The 19891-nt window shown below is 30.8% G+C and overlaps 1 protein-coding gene across 2 annotated transcripts; it reads left to right on the top strand.

The window, feature by feature from the left end:
* The first annotated feature begins 6987 nt into the window (after positions 1–6987).
* On the top strand, positions 6988–12375 carry LOC114177792 (protein TOM THREE HOMOLOG 1). Of its 2 annotated transcripts, XR_003603205.1 has the most exons (12): positions 6988–7360; positions 7484–7574; positions 7704–7756; positions 7853–7945; positions 8049–8120; positions 9319–9391; positions 9485–9530; positions 10928–10991; positions 11098–11151; positions 11232–11309; positions 11874–12128; positions 12215–12375. XR_003603205.1 is itself a non-coding variant. In XM_028063325.1 (11 exons), exons 1-11 carry the CDS (start codon positions 7196–7198, stop codon positions 11964–11966), a joined length of 882 nt encoding a protein of 293 aa, XP_027919126.1. In that variant the 5' UTR covers positions 6988–7195; the 3' UTR covers positions 11967–12375. The 2 variants fall into 2 exon arrangements, 1 of the variants encoding a protein (XP_027919126.1); XM_028063325.1 differs by having other exon boundaries at positions 11874–12375.
* The last annotated feature ends 7516 nt before the right edge of the window (positions 12376–19891 follow it).

The following is a 19891-nucleotide window of genomic DNA, read 5'->3' as shown; positions in this document are numbered from 1 at the left end:
ATTCAAGGAATCCAGGTATAAAAAACAGTATATGTTGGTGGATATGTTGGCAAAAAAGTATTCTAATTAACTACAATATGAGTAATAAAGTTCAGTTTATAAAAATTACTTATTTCGTTAACTTATTAGTAAATTATGGTTTAGAAGAGTTTATAACAATTTTAGACAAAATTAAGCAGAGGATGAATTTTGTTTAGAGGAAAACAATATATTCTACTTAATATATTAATTTTTCTAATAAAATTAACACCACTGATGAGTTTAGTTTGTTTTTGAAAATTAAGCAGAGGATGATTTTTTTTTTGAGGGAACAAATAAAACTATCTCCTATTAATTAATTTTAAGTGCATCCTTTTGACAAAAAAAAAAAGAGTAAGATTTTCAGTGAAGTAACAGTAATACCAAGCATTAAAGTTAAAAAAAAAATGAAATTAAAAAATGAAACTAGATAGCTTGCTTGCTTTGCTTTGATTGAAATAATTATCACTAAAAGTGAAATTTGGTGTGTTGTTACTCTTAAGGGCTAAGTGTATATAGCTATTATGCCTCCCAAAACATAGTGTCACAATATTTTATTAATTTAATTTGTTTAGTCAATAATTCAAGTTCACTTTGAACTCTTGTTGGTCGCCTTTCATCCACAGTATTTCATGGCAAATGATTTGCATTGCTCTTAATAATAGGTCGTTACTCCTCAAATTATTTGAGAAACTTTTAACTTGATTCCTGAACCTTTAAATCATGTTTAACTAAGTCCCTAGCTAGACTTTTGATAGGACTCTATAAAAGTATAACTACATAGTTTAAAAAAATGCAAATAGTCTAAATTAAGAGCATACATGTTTATAAAAAAATTTAAATAGTAAAGTTCTAAATTATTTGAAAATTTTCAAATGAATTCTTTCTTTAAATAACACTCTAATAATAAAAAGTAATAAATTCAAAATTAAAAATTTTATGTTATTCCTAATCCATTCTAGTATGACAGGTGAGAAATAAAATTTGTTCTTGTGAGATATTGAACCTGTTTTTACTTTAACTGATCATTTTCACATGGACCAGCTACTTATGGTAAAATTTCCTTTTGTTTATCTTCCTACACACTTTTTTTCTTTTCTTTTTTCAATTGTTTGATTTATTCTATCTCCACAAAGTTTACTCATATCTCGGGTATACTTTCACTTGTATAACAACTTTTATTACATATTATTTTCATGGTGTCATTTTATTTAAGTGATGTATTCTCAATATTTAATTGAATCAAATAAGTTATAGGCATTTGACTATTTCTACTCCTTTTTAATATTTTATTTTTAACATAAAAATATTTGACTCTCAATTTTAAATGTTCAATTGTATAAATCCTTAATTGTCTAGGTAACATAAAAAACTTATGTTATCAATTCTTTTTCATCTTTTTTTTTTTTTTGCTTAAAGATCAAATATGTGTGTCTAAATTTGAATTATTATTAGTTTAATTATTTTGTTTACATGATTTCATTCAAGTGGTGTATTATTATATTTATTATTATAAGAGAAAACCTCATTAAAATTTAGAGAAAAGAAATAAAAAGATGTTTGAAACATTTTTAAACATAATTACTTGTTTCCTTTTTATAATTTTTTAAAAAAAAATTTTAACTTCATATTTTTTTTTATATTTTATTTGTCCTTTCTTCTTTTATCAATTAGATATGCAGATGATAATGATGATTGTACTATACCTAGGCGACCATGGGTAATTGCTTTGCCTAAACCGTTTACGCCTAACTCAAATATAAGATGGTTAACTAAACGAGACAACACACATGGCGACCCGGACCGCCTACTCCAAAGAATATCGCATAAGGAAGAACCGTTAACTGCAAACTTAGAAAATTGCAACAAGGTCTCCAAGTGCCAACTCACTAACATGGGGCTTGGGTTTGGCCCAGGCCCATTTGAAACGCAAACATTGGCCCAACGCAATGAAGAAGGCCCAACCCATGAGAAGGGAAAAACATAATTAATAACTTATAAATGCACATGAAACCCAACAATTAAGAGGTACGCTTTCATTAATTCACTGATATGAGATTTGACTTTTGAGAGCCTTTGCTGATTTGATCGTTAAAGTCCTTTCCGCAGGTAACCCCTTAAGGGTCCAAACGCCAACGTTAGGAGAAGACACATCCAAGATAAGGAGCAATCAGTCAAAGAAGTCAATGACTGGGGTAAGGTGTGATTTGTCTTCCCTGATATTCTGTTATTGTTTCCGCAAGAACAATGATCAAAACTTACCTAAAAAATAAAGATGAGATAATACAATCCATATCAGCAATTCCCTCACCCCATTTCTATTGCTACTACTATTGTAGTCAAAAGTGACTGCAAAATGAATTATTGACTTTGTAGTAAAAATAGCATTTAAAAGTGAGTTAATTACATGTTTATTTTCGTTAATAGTCTAACTTTTTTAATACAAATAAAAGTAACAATATATATATATATATATATATATGTATATATATATATATATATATGTATGTATCCAGTATACGGTTTGGCCAGATACATGTTGGTTTAGTAAGACGACATGTCCTCGGACTGGCTAGCCAATCAAGTCAGTCTAATCATCTCAAAAGGAAAATAACTCCAAATTGCGTGACCAATCATGATTAGCATGTAGTTAAGACTATTAAATCATAGCCTAACAAGGTAAGGTCACCCTACTATAAAAGACAAATTTTACGAAATACATACTTATGTTATTCTTCTGACATCTAACTCTAGTATCTCGGACTAGCTTTAGCATAGAGCGTCTTTTGCAAGCACCTTTCCTTTCTTGCATTCGAGAGTTGATGACGAGATATCTCTAAAATGAAGACCTTGAAGCTAAGAGGATCATTTAGAAGACTTTATATATATATATATATATATATATATATATATATATATATCTATATATATATGGTTAAATTTATCCAAGAAAATAATTTTACTATCTCGATAAGTCACCACAAATGTAAATATTGATTTAATTTATTTGACAAGCAATTAAAAGCAAAAAATTAAATTTAAATTAAAAAAACAATAGTCTTATGTTAAAAATCATACATTAATTAGAGATATAACTGAATCATAATATATAAGAGGGATACAAATAACATCTCACAAACGGTATTGCAAATTTAAATAGAGAGAAAATAATTTGATATCAAAGTCTATCTTAATCAATTTATTTAAAGTATTATGTTATTTAGTATCTTATCTCATGGTTGAGATATATATTGATTATATCAATGATCCACATAAAACTAAAATTGTGTCATATTGAAGATAAAACACTACAAAAAAATTCTTAAATAATGAATAATTTTAATTACTAGAAATAATTAGTCATTATAGTGTCCACTTTATATACCAATTTATAAATTAAAAATTATTGGTGATAAAAATAGTTTTTATATTTTGAATAAAAAATTATAATCGATTTCTAAATTGGTAACTAAAATACTTTTTATCATAAATTGGTATCTAAATTGATTACTAATATTAACTATCAAAGAAATTAGTCTCTAAATGGTGTTAATTAGAAAATTGATATGTAAATTGAACTTTAAACATATTTTTTGTCACTAAAATTAGTCATTATTTAAAAATTTTCTTGTTATGAAAAAAATACTTTCCATTAGCTTGATTAATAAGAAATGGTCTTGGGGCCCGAGACCTACCTTTCCCTATACGTATTCATTTTTGTTTAATTTTGGTTTTGTCTCTCACAAAAGGTTATTGAATATAAGTCTGGCCTCAACTACCTTGGGAAGCCAAGTTGAGCCAAATAAAACAAATTTACAAGGCTAAATTTGTCAACCTGAACTGTATAATGCACCCCCAAAATGCATGAACTCAACATCATATACATATTTAGAGACTCAATCCACTTTCTCCCCATTCATAATCCTTTTTTGCATGATTAAAATGAAGTAAACTTTGAGCTTTGAATCAGTGAATTTCGCAATCTCACTAGATATAGAGTTAGCTAGGTAGCTCTGGGGTAGCTTTTTCGATGCATAATCACATTTTGAGCTTCGGATCTTAACTAATTTAGTACAAAGCTAAGACCAAACGAATAATATGAAATTCACAGCTTCGACATCTCCATCCACAAAATATGCTAATTTACTTCAACAAAAAAACCCTTTCCTTGTTGACCGAAGCGAGCAATCACAAATTGCCGTACTCATACTGCAATACTCAAAATAACACTGATATTATTTAGAGTTTTTAGTTTAAACATTTCATACCTAACTCAGCCCCAAAAAAATCATATTGACTTACTAAATATCTATAACATAAAATTTTGTAGGATTCAACATATAACAACGTATAATAGTGTGTGGAAAAGAAATTCCCCTTCCCAGATGCATGAATACAGGGGTTACGTAGGATGTATGATATTTGGGTATGTTGTTCTTTTAAAGGTTGCTCGCAATTTTTGGAAAATGGAGAGGAAAAGTGTGTAGAAAAGGTTTGGGGTGGTATGGCATAGGCGTGCGAGCCACTTCACCACATTTTGGAGTTTGTTTGATTTAGTGTTGTGTACGTAGTGGTTCTAGCGTGGATTCTCAACCATGTATATTCATGTATCCGTCACCAAAGAAGTGGGCAATTTTATTGAAACCAGCACCAATCACTCATCCAATCCATCAACTTCATATGGTTAGTTAACTCGTTACTATAAAAAGAAACGGCGATTGTAAAGAAAATAAAGCCTTAAACACTTGTGTGATATATAAAATTCAATTAATTATGAATAACCACTTGAAAAGTATTTACCCTTAATTTCTATACCATACATGCATGCAATAAAAGAAATCTAGGTATAGAAAACTACACGTCAATATTTTTAGGGATAACGATGATGGTGAGCATAGGTCACTGATGTCAATATTTTTATTCAGGAATGTTCGTGATCCAGGAGTTAGGTAGCTTCTATATTTTTATGCAATCCAAACCAATCCACCTTAATTAAGTGGCGTGGGTTGACTAATTTAAAAGGAGTATATTTTTAAAATTTGAAAACAAAAAGCAGAAAATTGTAAATTTTAACGTTCTTGTTTCTTAATTTAATAATTAATTTCCTTTTCTTTAAATATAAACATACTATTGCGCTTATTATTTATTTTTAATGTATTTCTTTAATTAGGATAAGCAATTTTGCTATGATAATCAGATTTGAATTTGATGTACTTTCAAATATCAACGCCAAGTTGGTGCGAGAGATCAACACTAAGATCCTTCCAAATTGCATTCATTTTTTCTCTTTTAATTTACCAAAAAGTTATGTGATGAGCCAGAAAGGCGCCAACGCAATACAAAAGACACAAATTTTCTATGTCTTAAAAAATGTTATAGGGACCACGTGACACATGCAAATATGAGTTGCCATGGTCCATCAATAAATTAATAACTAAATACATGTTATTATCATGGAAGATTAATTTTATTTAATGATAATTAAAATCGATTTCAGTTGAATTAAATGTTTGTTCACATTTATGTTAGATTATTTATAATTTCACTCGTATGGTATGCTAACTTGTTTACAAAACATGTTTAAAGTTAAACACTATTGTTTAACAATATTTGCTATTAAATAAAAAATAAATAAAAATACTCGAAATATTGATATGATTCAACAACAACACTTCTGACATTAAATTAAGCCACTTTTGAACTAACTTAAAGTATTGTGTATTTGATAACATATTTATCGAATTTCTAAACTATTAGGATAAATAAATAATGATAATTGAATTTAGTCAATAATAGATTTATTAAGCATTTAAATATCTAGGATAAATAATTAATAACCATAAATGATTGTTATTTATTTATAATTAAGAATCAAATCAATTATAGGCTTAAAATATGCAATATTTTCAAGTATTTATATAATTAATCATATCTTTTAATATTAAACTTTTATTTTAGGGATTCAAAAAAATATAAATACATTAAAAAGAAGCACTCATTCATTTTTTTTTTCACTCAATATAATTATACATTAATGTTTTCATAAAATTTTGATATTCTTTTGAACTCTAGAAAATCGTATACAACAATATCTTTACTCAATTTTCTATCATCTTTTGGAAGAATCATAATTTCCACTTCAGAAGTACATTACTTCTTTTCGATAAGAACACAACTACTTATTTAAGAAATATTTAGTTAATACTCTAAAATTTTAATTTTAAAATGTATCTTTCATCATTTAAATGTAAATTTAAAATATATACATACATATATATATATATATATATATATATTTAAAAAATTTAAGTTAAATAATTTAATTACATAATATATAAAAATTATTATAAATTATATATATTCCATTTTTATCAAAATAAATATATTCCGACAGAATTGTTTTAAACACATTCTCTGAGTTGAACTGACCACAAATAACTTTCATATCATTCAAAATAAAGTACAGTAAAATTTAGTATTAATTCATTTTTAAATTATAAGCATCCAAAACTAATGTGTTTGACTTTAACATCTATTTATGAAAAGGAAAATAATATTCTAACAAAGTATTTTTTAATAAAATGTAACAAATTATTTATTTAAATGAAAAGTACTATTTTCTTAATTTATTTTAATTAAAAAATAATAATTTATTTTAATTTTATTTATAAAAAGCTTGTCTTGTCAACAAATATTTTTTTGTCAAAAATTCATTTTCTTTTCATAATTACTTTTAAAATTAATTTATTTGGAGAAGAGTGATCAAAGAAACACATGCAGTGGGGAAGTTTGTTTATTAAATAATTGTGAATAAAGATTTTTACAACAAATTAAATGAATATTACTTGTTCTATTTACAGGGATACGTGTAGCCAGCACGGCGTTTGGATTTCCGTTAATCCTTTCTCTCTCTTCTGTCTGAATCCAAATTATTTCACAATCGCCGGCCACAAAAATAAAACCCAACAGCAACAATAATAAATAATAAATTGTAAATGGTTCCAGAATAGGGGAAAAAAGACTGGAATATTTGGGAGAAACGATAACGAAACAATAATAATAAGTTATATAGAGTAAATTGGATTCTGTTACTCTTGCTTTCTTTTCCCACAGAAGACGAAGATCGAACCAATCTCCTTCCGTTTTGTGTAGAACCAACCATTCATCCAGCGATTCCATGGTGGCGAGAGGCGTGCCGGCGATGACGTTGGCGGCCGTGGCCGCCCTTGACTTAACGAAATCCTCCCACTGGTGGCGGGACATCAACGAGTCTCCGCTCTGGCAGGATCGCATCTTCCACCTCCTCGCCATCCTCTACGGAATCGTCGCGGCTGTCGCTCTGGTATTTTGCGACATCGTTTCCATGTTTCTCTATGCCAGATTTCTCTTTCGAGTTCCGATAGGGTTTTCTCTATGCTTGTTTTATTATTTGCTGATTCTTGTTATTGCAATCTTACAATTTTAGGTTCAATTAGTGCGAATACAATTGAGAGTGCCAGAATATGGTTGGACCACGCAGAAGGTCTTTCACTTTCTCAATTTCTTGGTGAATGGGGGTTTGTATCATTCTAGTCTAACCATTTTTCTTTTCGTTTGTTTTTTGTAATTAAAAGAAATTACTATTTGCTTCTATACGATGCTTGACATTTTCTGGCGCAAAGTTAATGCTCTTTTTGGTTTTGCAGTTCGGTGTTTTGTTTTCGTCTTCCGTCGGGATGTGCAGAAGTTACGGCCAGAGGTAGAAATAATTTGTTTCAGCTTTTTTTTTTTCCTTCAATTCCATCATAAATAAGTTTTTTATTCTCATAGCTAATGCTCAGCCTCGTGTGTGTAGATTGTTCAACATATCTTACTCGACGTCCCTAGTCTTGCTTTCTTTACAACCTATGCTCTGTTAGTACTGTTCTGGGCTGAGATTTATTACCAGGCAAGTCCAACTTGGGGTGATGTACTGCTTTTCTTTTTATTAGCGTGGGATATTGCTATTTCGGTGGGCTGATTATTGGTCTATGATGTTACATATTTTGCAGGCCCGCGCAGTATCTACTGATGGTCTCAGACCAAGTTTCTATACTATTAATGCTGTGGTTTATGTTATTCAGGTGAAAAGTTCTTGCCCATATTGCTCTTGTTACTGTTCCCATTCATTTCAGTAGGCTGTGCTTCTTTTTGAGACCATGGATGTTGCCTGCGGTCTGTTTCCATTTTTAATTGCATTTCTTGACTTTTGTAGAAACTACAATTAATAGTGTGTCAATCAATACAATACTGAAGCTATAAAGGTACAGCTAGAGCTGTATAAGATGCGTTGGCCCTCCTCACCTTATGCTTTGTAGAAATTGTCTTTCGTATAACATTTCTACCTGTACCCATTTCTGATACGAACTCCAAAATCCTCCGTAGTTGTTTCTTTGTTAGATCTGTTTCAAGTTGAACCCATCCATCTGCCCCATGTTTTTCCCCATAAGAGAACTGTTTGATTCCCAGGCTTGTGTTGGATGAAGAAATCTTTGCTTCTAATTACTGCTCACCACCATCCACCTAAAACTTCAAATGACCGTTATGGTGGACTGTTGATTTTTTTTTTTCAGGGTTGGGGTTCAAAATACAGAGAAATTACTGCTCCGATACCAAGTTATATAGTCATTGGTTCAGGGTTGGAGAAGAAGGAAAAGAGAAAGACAAGTCTAAAAGCTATAAACAGAAAATATTATTGACAGATATAATGTGTTCCAATACCTTAGCTTAATACTCTTGTTTATACTAATAATTAAGTCATGTTCTAATGCTAGTACAAGTCCAAAGTCTACTAGTAATATGCATAACAACTTTGTAACGGAAACAATCAAGACGTTATAAGATAATATAAAATATTTTATATTGATTAAGAAAATATTTTAAGTTTGTGTTTTTAACTTCATTTCTGTCTTCAATTTGATGTTTCGTTACTGAGTCAGCATACCTTTATTACTTTTTCAACTTTTCTGGGGCCAATGTTTTGGTGTTCTATGCTATCTATTTGGAATTTAATGTTGACTGGTTTTGAATTTGTAGATTTTTCTCTTTTTATTTATTTTGGTAAATGCTAGAGTATGTCTTTGTCGGTTAAAACTTAGAGCTGTCCCATACACATTTCTGTTACGTTTCTGTTGGGACAAGTGACAGTTGTTAGATGTTGTGATCTATGAATAGGAATCTTCTGTACATATATTATCAGTTCAGATATCAATTATTATTCAGATTTCTCTCAATCTCTCTGTAATGGCATTCTAACAGTAAATTCTTTTTTATGCATTACAGATTACTTTATGGTTGATATTATGGTGGAAACCTATCAGTGTGCTTGTCATCCTGTCTAAGATGTTCTTTGCAGGTTTAACTATATTTTATGATTTATGAGGGGTTAACTATCAGATTTGACGTACTGATCACGATTTTAATCATGTTTTCCTATGCATATATGTAGGGGTTTCTTTGTTTGCAGCCCTCGGCTTTCTTCTCTATGGTGGGAGGTGATTGTCTATTTCAATTTTCAATTGCATCTGTTGTTATTTGTTATTTGTTTAGATTATGCTATGAAATTAATGTGTATGGATTTAAGAATTACTTAGTTTGGAATTCTGCCTTGTCTGAACTTAGAAGAGAAAAACTAAAAAAAAAATCAACTCATATTACTAGATATAGCCAGTGGAATTCTTCAAATATTTACTACCTTTTTGAACGGATGAAATTTTTATAGTGCAAAAACATGGGTTCCGTACACATGTTTTGTTGTTAGGGTTTTGTCTGTATGTTGTCCCCTTCCTTGAAATTTGTATGGTCATAATTCTCAATAGCAGTTAAAATGTAAGTTAATTACCTTTTAGGGTGAAAGTGAAGTTTTAGACAGTTGTAATTGTTTAATGTGCTCCTGTATTATCCATATTCTCTCTCTTCTCTCTTCTGTCCTCTCCTGCCCATCTCAAACTACAATGTTTTCATTTTTATTTGTGTATTTGATTTTTTTAACCATCTTTCTTTCAATCTACTCTCTTTTATTTTCTATCTGTTTATTGAATTTCAGTAGTTGTGTTTTTGAAGTGTCACTGTTAAAAAGTCTTATATTACTATTTAGTTGTTTATCGTAAATCTAAAGTTTAACTATTATGAATTTTCATTGTAATTAGCTTATATATTAAATTTATATTTATTATGAATTTAAATTTCAGTGTAGTGTTTATGTATTAAAAATTTATTTTATTATGATTTTTAATTACATAAAAGTAAATATTTAGGTGGCATAATCAAGCTAAAATACTAGTTTGGATATAATGATTGTTAACCAAAGATCTCCAGTTATTATACAGAAAAAAAGTTAACATTTTCCCATTGACAGTCTTATGATTCGTTTTTTGTGATATGATGTCATGTTAAGAAGATCTAATGTCAACAAATGGCACCAAAGAAGAGGCCTTGGAATGGAATCCAATGCAAGTGTAAAGAACCCTTGAAAACAAGTGCTTTCTGCTTCAAAGCACCAAAAACACTGCACATATCACACTCTCACACTATCTAAGAACCTTTTTCCTTGACAGCTCTGAAGTACTTTCTCATGAAAAGCCCCAAAATGATCATTCCTGAAAAAAGTAGCTAATTTAAAATGCTGAAATTAGTGGTCATAGTTTCAGAGCTTATGTTGTACATTGGCTACAGATTATTTGAGTTGATACTATCAAGTACTTCACCTCAAGGAAATGATAGCTGAATGGGACAAAGGGTGAAGCTTTGAGAGCCTGGTGAACTCCTTAGAAAATGAAAGGGGAATTTACCAGCCTCTTTGTTATATTCTAAATTCACCAGTCTTTAGTATTAGTATTGTTTCATTTCCTCTTCCATCTTTCGTATTTCTTTTCTGACTGCTCTATGACAGACTATTCTTGATGCTGCAACGCTTTCCTGTTGAATCCAAAGGCCGACGGAAGAAGCTGCAAGAGGTGTGTATTCTGTTTTACAAGGAAACTTTTCTATATTTATCTGGTCTGCTCTTCACTGCTCCCCTTCCTTTACCCAGAGTTAATCTACCTGATCCTTCTAATGCAGGTTGGCTATGTGACTACCATATGCTTTTCATGTTTCCTTATCAGATGCGTTATGGTTAGCCCCTTTTCTTTAAAGAAAATACTGATTCCTATTGCATGGTTCGTACATTGAGTATGATCATATTTTGTTTTCAGATGTGCTTTAATGCATTTGATAGAGCTGCTGACCTTGATGTCTTGGACCATCCCATTCTGAATTTTATATATTACCTGGTGAGTTTGTATGTTTGTTTGTATTTCTTCATTGTGATACTTTTTTTTTCGGTATTCCCCACTTCTCATAGTTGTGCTGTTCAACTTGTATCGTTTTTTTTTGCTTATATGGTTAATCTTGGTTTGTGATTAATTCTGAAAGCCCTGACACATGCCCTACTTAAATTTTGTTGGAGACTATTAAATTCCATGCATTGGTTTTATGAACCTATATAAATTCGTCATTTCTTTTTGGAACGTAATTTTGGTTTAGACTTGATTCTCAGTAGAGGCAAGGGAATTGATAAATTGAATAATCAAGTAATCGCTGTTTCAAATCCTCCAATTCATGTTGTTGTTAGGGGTATGTATATCCTGAGAAACTTTTCAACTTCTGGTGGAATTCTTTCTCTTGGAAAACGGGTAAATAATTTTCTGAAGTCAATTTAAAATGAACTGAAATGATTTAGGTGCTCTACCCGCTATAGATATTTTATGATTGCTCTCAAGGGTAAGTAATCAAAAAGGGGGTTTGTTTTACTTGTCCTAGGTCAGTTCCCTTATCCTTGTCACATTTTTGTGCAGTTGGTGGAAATATTGCCTTCTTCTTTGGTCCTTTTCATTTTGAGGAAGCTGCCACCCAAGCGTGGTATCACACAATATCATCCCATTCGCTGAAAAGATAGCATATGGAGAAAACTGAGTCAGGATTTCCTTGGTGGTTCTATGATTTCTTTGAAGTTTCCCGCACACCAAGGATAATTTCTAGAGGACACAGAAGTCAGTCTTTCTTCTGTTGAGTGACAAAGCTAATATCATTGTTTTAATGTTTCTCCTAAGGTTTGTAGGTTTTCAAACGTGACATTTTTATGGATTGTCAAACGTGGTAGATTGTGTTATATAAGTGATATTTGCATTGTCTCTAGGGAAATGTGGTTGCCGTTTCAGTCAGATTCAGCAATTCAACTCAATGAGCAACCTTTTTTGGGAGAAAAGGACACTGATATATTGTATAATAGTTTTCAAGTCTTGTAACTGCTACAAGTTGGTGAAATGTATTCTTCCTTTTCAGTCACCTTCCTGCTAATTCATTCAATTGTTTTACATCCCTACTTCCATTTCTTCGGTGAATTTGGCCAGGGCTGAATTAAATTTCTATTTTCCGTGATACTACTATGCTACTTTCAAATTTCCACGATGTATCTGATTATCCCTCAAATTTTAACCGCTACTAAGCTAAACGGAAATTTCCTTATTTTGGAACGTTCTCTAGCATTCATTTTTTATTCTACATCAACGTAGCTGTTTAAAAAATCCTAAGATTTTAACAGTAGCAATACATTACTGAATTTTCAAGTTGAATTGTACCTTGATAAATCATCATGAAATATCAACACTAAGATTATTAACGTCCCAGAAAACAAAAGTAATCAGAATTTCAAGCATGCACGCAAGAATCTTAGACGATCAGAGTTCATACCTGGGACATTTGCTGGAATTGGAAGATACAATTAATCAAAATCTTGCTTTCGGTTAGAGTTAATTGAATCTCTTGGTTGATGAGCGACTCGGCATTGTGGATTAGCCATTTTAGCCGATGGTATCGTCTCCAAATAGCATTGGTATCAAATATATGCCAGTTGGTATTTGAATGTTTGGTTTGACCTAGTTCATAGTTAACGAAAAGAATGACAGGTTTGAATTATTGGAAGAGAAGCACGTTCATAGTTAACGAAAAGAATGGTAGGTTTGAATTATTGAAAGAGAAGCACACGAGAATATCAGGAACGGCGTTCAGTTTGTACATATAATTATTGATTTGGTCCCTCAATTTGTTGAGTTGGTTTGATTTAATTCTCAAATTTTTGAAAGGTTCAATTTGGTCTCCGTGTTTTTAGAAAGTTCAATTTGGTACTATTATTTTGTAAAATGGTTCAGTTTAATACTCCTGTTATATTTCGTTTAATGTTGTTTGTATATTGATGAGATGTCATTGTAAGCGTAGTTAATTAGATTGGTTTGTTTGTTAGATGTAGTTAATATCATTTCCGTCTCTATGTTGATATTTTCTTGATCAAGTATATTTAGTATGGTACTAAATTGATCCACTTTAAAAAAATTAGGGTATCAAATTAAACATTCAAAAAATTAGGAAATCAAATTGAACAAATTTAAAAAATTAAGGAACTAAATCAATAATTATACCTTTAATACGGTGTATCCACTGGGTTGAGATCTAGAGTTCTAATCAGCCACCCAAAGCATCTTTCGTGCAGAGGGTTCATATGAATGAGTTATAGGTTATGCTTTGTTTTAGCATGGGAAAAAAAATGGGTGAGAAATTTAAACCTAAAATTATTTCATTTGGGTGGTGCCACCACAAAAAAAGTTAAAAATTGACACTACAGGTAGTCTAAAAAAGAATATAAAAAAAACTCATTAGTAAACCACAAATTTGGATGGTTTTTATATTGAAAAAGTGAGTTCAGCATACTTTTATCAAGAACTAGTTTGTTTTGAAGAAAAATCATACTAAGAAAACATAGCGTTCAAGGTTAAAAAAAAAAAAAAACAGACACTTTTTTCTCAATTTACTTGTATCAAATTTTCGACCAGATCTTTTTCATGCTTATGGAAAAGAAAGTGAATGAAATGAAGATCACGAGCTTGAGTACAAAGAATTTATTGGTAGAAAGATTTTGAAGCACTTAAAAGTTAGATTGTCTTATGATTGTATGAGGAGTAATATTAATTCTTTTTATAGTCGGATTGCTTTATCTGTTTATCCCATTCAGATAAAAAAAGAAGTGAGTTTGTCAAAACTTATACAATTTGTTATGATTAAACCCATAGGGATATTTATCTCTTGTTGGAAATCTTTTTATATTTTTTTATTTTTCGAAATCTAACTTTCCTATATAAATTTTTTTCCACACGTTTCCAATGACTCCATATCTCATGCATCCTCATCCGATAATATTTTATCATTTTTTTATCGGTAGATATCAGTTATTAGTATTTTCTTTATTGGAAAATTGAACATACAACATTTCTCAGCTTTTCTTTTCTAAACTTATCAAACTCACCTTATATTTCTCAAATTTCTCAAATGTTAGTGTCTCTCAAATGTTAGTGTAAATGTTCAACTAACATCCTTTCCTTCCATTCTTTTTCATTTTACTGTTAAGTCATCTTATCACTACTATCCAATAATATTATAACTATTATTTTCCTTCCTTGTACTCTTTTTCTCATGATCGTAACTCTTAATTTCATTTTTAGCCAACTCTACTTCAAACTCTAGTTAACCTTTATCTCATTATTTATGTACACCTTCCTTCAATAGTCAAACCACTTACACAACTAGTTCTATGTTATCCCCTTCTCCACTGAATACTCATCCGACGAAAACTTCTTTGACTTTGGTATTCCTCGGACTAGGATAATCCTTCCCTATCTTTTACACAATTTGAACCAAAACATTATCAAACAAGTTGTGAAAGATACATATTGGTATGGTGCCATAAAATAAGAGTTCGGCGTATGTAAAAGCGGATTTGGATTGTCAATCCAGCCAGCAGTCCATCAAAAAAAGGATAGGTTGGATTAGAATTTTCAATTCGTCAACCTGTTGTTGTCCGACATGCTTAGTCCTTCGGTTTTTTTTTTTTTTTCTAAAAGTCTTTTTAATTTTTTTATGTTTAAAAATTTTAAAAAAATAAAAACAAAAATTATTATATAAAGTTATATATAAAAAATTTATAAACAACAAAAAAAAGTGGTTGGCCAACCCGTCTTTAGGCAGGGCGGGTTGTAGTGTCTAACCCGTTTCCTAGTGGCAAGCAGCCCAACCCAACTCGTTTTTGGCGGGTTAAGGGCGGGGTGGGCCAAAACGGGCTAGGCTGTCCCATTTTGCCACCACAAGAAAAAAATAAGACCTAGACTCTTGCTCCTCTACTCGTTGATAGACAAGTAATTGGATATGAATGATTTTTTTCAAATTAAAGGCATAGAAGGTTCTCTAAACATTTACAAAAGTCATTCCTCAACTTTGTGTTTGGATGAAGTATTTCAACAATTCTAAGAAATTGAAATGCATTGCCTTTGAAATTCTTGTAACTGAATTCCCATTATTTTCTAAATAATATATTTGGATAGAGTAATTGGAATATCTTACATTTTAATTTCTTGTTTAGATAAAATAATTGAATTTCTCTTATGAGAAAAAAATTCATTTTAACAATATTTATTTAATATATAAAATTTTTAAATTAAATTTAAAAAACATAATTGTATACTTAAAATATTTAAATTTAGTCAAATTTTGATCGAGCCGACTCGACCAAATTCGACCAAATTCTGGCGGGCGTAAGCTTAGTCCAATTTGGATAAATTTAGGTCGGGGTCGACTTGGCCAACTTCGGCCAAGATTGGTTTGGCTCAATTTGGTTAAATTTTGGTCGGATTTGACTCAATCGAATTTGGCCAAAATTTGACCAGGCCAACTCCTTCGCATTCAACTTTTTTGGCTGGGAATGACTAAATCGCATTTGGCCAGGTCGACTCGGCTAAATTTTGGTCTAGATCGCCTTAGTCAAATTTCGGCTAAGGTCGATTCGACCGATTTCGGTCACATTCGACCATATTTGGGTCAATGCTCACTTAACCAAAATTTCCAAAGTTTAGTTGAGGTCAACTCTGCCAAATTTGGATGAATTTAGGTCGTCTCGACCAAATTTATCTCACGGTCGATTAGGTCCAAATCTAGAGAAAATTTTGATCCAAGAAGATTCGATCGAATTCAACAAGGGTTGAGTTTGCCTTATTCAACCGCATTTTGACCAGGGTCAACTGGACTAAATTTGGCCAAATTTCGGACATGTCCAACTCAGTAGAATTCAACCATATTTTGGCTAGATTCAACTTCGGTCGCATTTAGCCAATTTTTGTATTTATTTATTCGGTCGAGTTGGCCCCAGCCAAAAATTTGGCCAAACTTGGTTGAATTTGGTTGAGTTAGTACTAACCAAAATTTGGCCAAAATTTTAATCCAGGTGGAATTTTGGTCAAGTTCGCACCAACCGAAATTTTACCAAATTCGGCTTAGTTAGTCTTTGGTCAATTATCGGTCAAGTTGACCCTAACCTTTTTTTCACATTGAACAATGAGGAATTCCACAAATTGTGGATTTCAATTTCCTTCTTGTTTGAATTAATTTCAAATTCTACTATTTTATTTATTTGAAGTACCGTCTTAAAATTCCTCAATTTTAATTTCTCTTAATTTCCTCATCCAAACAAGTCATTTTATTCAAAGAAATTTAAATTCTCCAAATAAATGAATTACTCTCTTAAATTGTTTCATCCATACACACCATTGGGGATGTTAACAGGGTGGATAAGGTACGGGTAGTAGCTCTTTCGACCTGTACTCGTATCCATATTTGTGCGGGTAGACCTGTACTCGTATCCATATTTGTGCGGGTATCCCTTATGCGGGTACCCGCATTTTTTTTAATATCTACGGATATCCACGAGTACCTACGGGTATTTACAAAAGAAAATTTTAATCTTTAACAACATATTTTAACCATAAATTCAAATAAAAATACAATGCATAACATTCATAAATTTCAAACAAAATGCAAATAACCAATTTAAATAATGTTGAATGAAAATTTACAAAGAAAGAAAGATTTTTTTAAACCAATTGATAAAAAATAACCCATTCCATTTCAATGTATTAATGTTTTAATCATGTTTTTTTAATTTTTTTATTTAAATTAGAGTATACTCGTATGATACCCGTATTCACCCTATTAACATGCAGGTATAAAAAATACTCGTAGTCGTTACCTACGAATATCCATTTATAATATTTATTTTCTACCCATCGCGAGTTTATCCGCGAATACCCACGAGTACGAATTTTTTTACATCCCTACACATAATAAAAGTTTCAATAATCAACCCAGGTTTGGTTTAAATGAAACTTTTTCTCATTTTTCATTGAACTTATCACCATAAGATTGGTTTTAACATAGTCCTCTCAATGTTAGAAGTATAGATTAAATTCAAGATAGGAGTAAATTAATATTTAATGATTTCAAATATTTTTGAAAATAAATAAATTTTCTCTAAATCAATTGCACTTTTAACTTTATGAAATGTTAATATCAATGTCTTTTTACCTTTCCAAAGCACATAATTAATATATTACTAGAATCTTTTATATTTCATTAGATTTTTTTTTTTGAAAATTTGTTAAAGTAATTTGCAAGAAAAGACTTGTTTTTGTTATTTTTTTAAGATTTTTAATTGGCAAGTAATCCTTTATGGATAATTACTTCGTACAAATGTTTTTTTGCGAAAAGTGTTTTATATAAAATATTTTGAAAAGATATTGGTACCAAAACTATTTTTCATAACAAAATTTATATTTTCTACGACAAAAAAATCAAAATAAAGTTTACAAAAAATATGTGTTTTTTAGTAGTAATATTCGATTCATGTACGATATGTAGGAGATAAGTGAAGAAAAATGTGAATGTACTTGTATAACAAAAGAGCTATGTCTGGTCGTCTAATCACCTTGATTAAGTCGATCTTTTAATTTCTTAATTTTTACAAAAACATCTCAAGAAAACAAGAAAAGGTCATACATGTAAAACTAATAAAGGATCTTTAAGATTTATAATTCTCACGATAAAACATAATAGAGCACTAACCTTGATCCATGAGAGATCCCGTGAATATGCGTTCTTCAAATTTGTAATCTTGTGTGCTTTTCAATCAATCACCGTTTCCCAATCTATCTCTTTACCTTTCTTTCTCTTCTCACGCGTTCTTGATGGGTTACTGTGAAAAGAACCTTATGGCTAGAGACAGAACCCCAATTCCTTTTATAAACCAACGTCCATCAAGTTGGTTTTTATTTTATCTTTATCTTTATCTTTATTTTATTTTATTATCACTTCCCATAATAATAACCAATAAGTCTTTATATTTTATTAAATCACAATTGGGTTGGGCTCATCATAATATTTCAAATGAGTCACTAATAGAATTAATTCGTCAATTAATTCTAACATTCTCCCACTTGACTCATATTATGCCATAACATTATGTGATTTAATACATAAACATAATGCGCATTAAAAGACCTTGCATAAATTGGTTCCATCATTATTCATAATTAAAGATACATAAATAATAAGAGTCATGGCGGTCACACATCATTTGATCGACATTATCCCTTCCATGTACTACTATATCATCCCTTTCTCCTTAATATGACCTTAAAAACGAGAAGTCCATAATGGGTTCAAACATAATGTCATTTTACAAAGCAATAACATAACATAATTTGTTTTCTTCATCATAATTTGCATGCATAAACATAAAGAAGAAAACACAGATTTTAGAAATTTATACATTAGGGAGCTCAAAGTGTCACATAAACATTAAAAACATTAACATTCAACATTTAACATTCACTAGTAGACATAATGCCCATATTTTTTACATGACCAACATACAATTTGGGCGGTAACCCTTTTGTTAAAGGGTCAACAATCATAAGATCTGTGCTAATATGTTCTATTGACACTTTACGTTTCTTAACTTCTTCTTTAACGACAAAGTATTTCAACTCCATATGTTTAGCACCTTTAGAATACTTGTCGTTTTTAGAAAAGAAGACTACTGCGAAATTATCACAATAAATTTTCAACGGCTTCGAAATACTGTCAACTACTCCAAGTCCTGAAATAAAGTTTCGCAACCAATTAGCCTGAACTGTGGCCTCAAAGCATGCCACAAATTCAGCTTCCATGGTGGATGCAACAATGACAGACTGTTTCGCACTTTTTCATGAAATCGCTCCTCTGGCTAAAAGATACACATAACCAAATGTAGACTTTCTTGTATCCACACAGTCGGCAAAGTCTGAATCTGTATAACCTATCACCTCAAGGTGATTAGATTTTCTATAAGTAAGCATGTGATTCTTTGTTCCTTGTAGGTATCTTAAAACTTTCTTTGCAGCTTTCCAATGCTCCAGACCTAGATTACTTTGGTATCTACCAATAATACCAACTGCAAAGCTAATATCTGGCCTCATACAGGTTTGAGCATACATCAAACTCCCAACAACATATGCATAAGAAATATTTTCCATCTGTTTCCGTTCCAAATCATTCTTTGGACATTGCATGAGACTAAACTTGTCTCCTTTCTGTATTGGAATGGGAGATGCTGAACATTTATCCATTCTGAATCTCTCTAAAACTGTATTAATATATGCATTCTGATTCCTTGTGATCTATCATGGAATATTTCTATTCCTATCACATAGTATGCCTCACTCATATCTTTCATTTCAAAGTTATTAGAGAGAAACCTCTTAGTCCCACTTAATAGACCAAGATCAAGCAAGATATCATCAACATACAAAATCAGAATTATAAACTTACTCCCACTGACCTTCAGATATATACACCGATCAACGATGTTTTCTTTAAATCCAAAGGACACAATAGTATCATTGAACTTAAGATACCATTGCCGAGAAGCTTGCTTAAGTCCATATATCGATCTCTTAAG

Source organism: Vigna unguiculata, chromosome 3 (genome assembly GCF_004118075.2).
Source record: "Vigna unguiculata cultivar IT97K-499-35 chromosome 3, ASM411807v1, whole genome shotgun sequence".
NCBI classification, from domain to species: Eukaryota; Viridiplantae; Streptophyta; class Magnoliopsida; order Fabales; family Fabaceae; genus Vigna; species Vigna unguiculata.
This window is presented reverse-complemented; position numbering and strand designations above follow the sequence as displayed.

Coding starts and splice junctions, on each gene's coding strand:
- LOC114177792 (XM_028063325.1), top strand. CDS start 7,196: ATGGTGGCGAGAGGCGTGCCGGCGATGACGTTGGCGGCCGTGGCCGCC. Junction 7,575..7,703: donor CAATTTCTTGGTGAATGGGG/GTTTGTATCATT, acceptor TTGGTTTTGCAG/TTCGGTGTTTTGTTTTCGTC. Junction 10,992..11,097: donor GACGGAAGAAGCTGCAAGAG/GTGTGTATTCTG, acceptor CTTCTAATGCAG/GTTGGCTATGTGACTACCAT.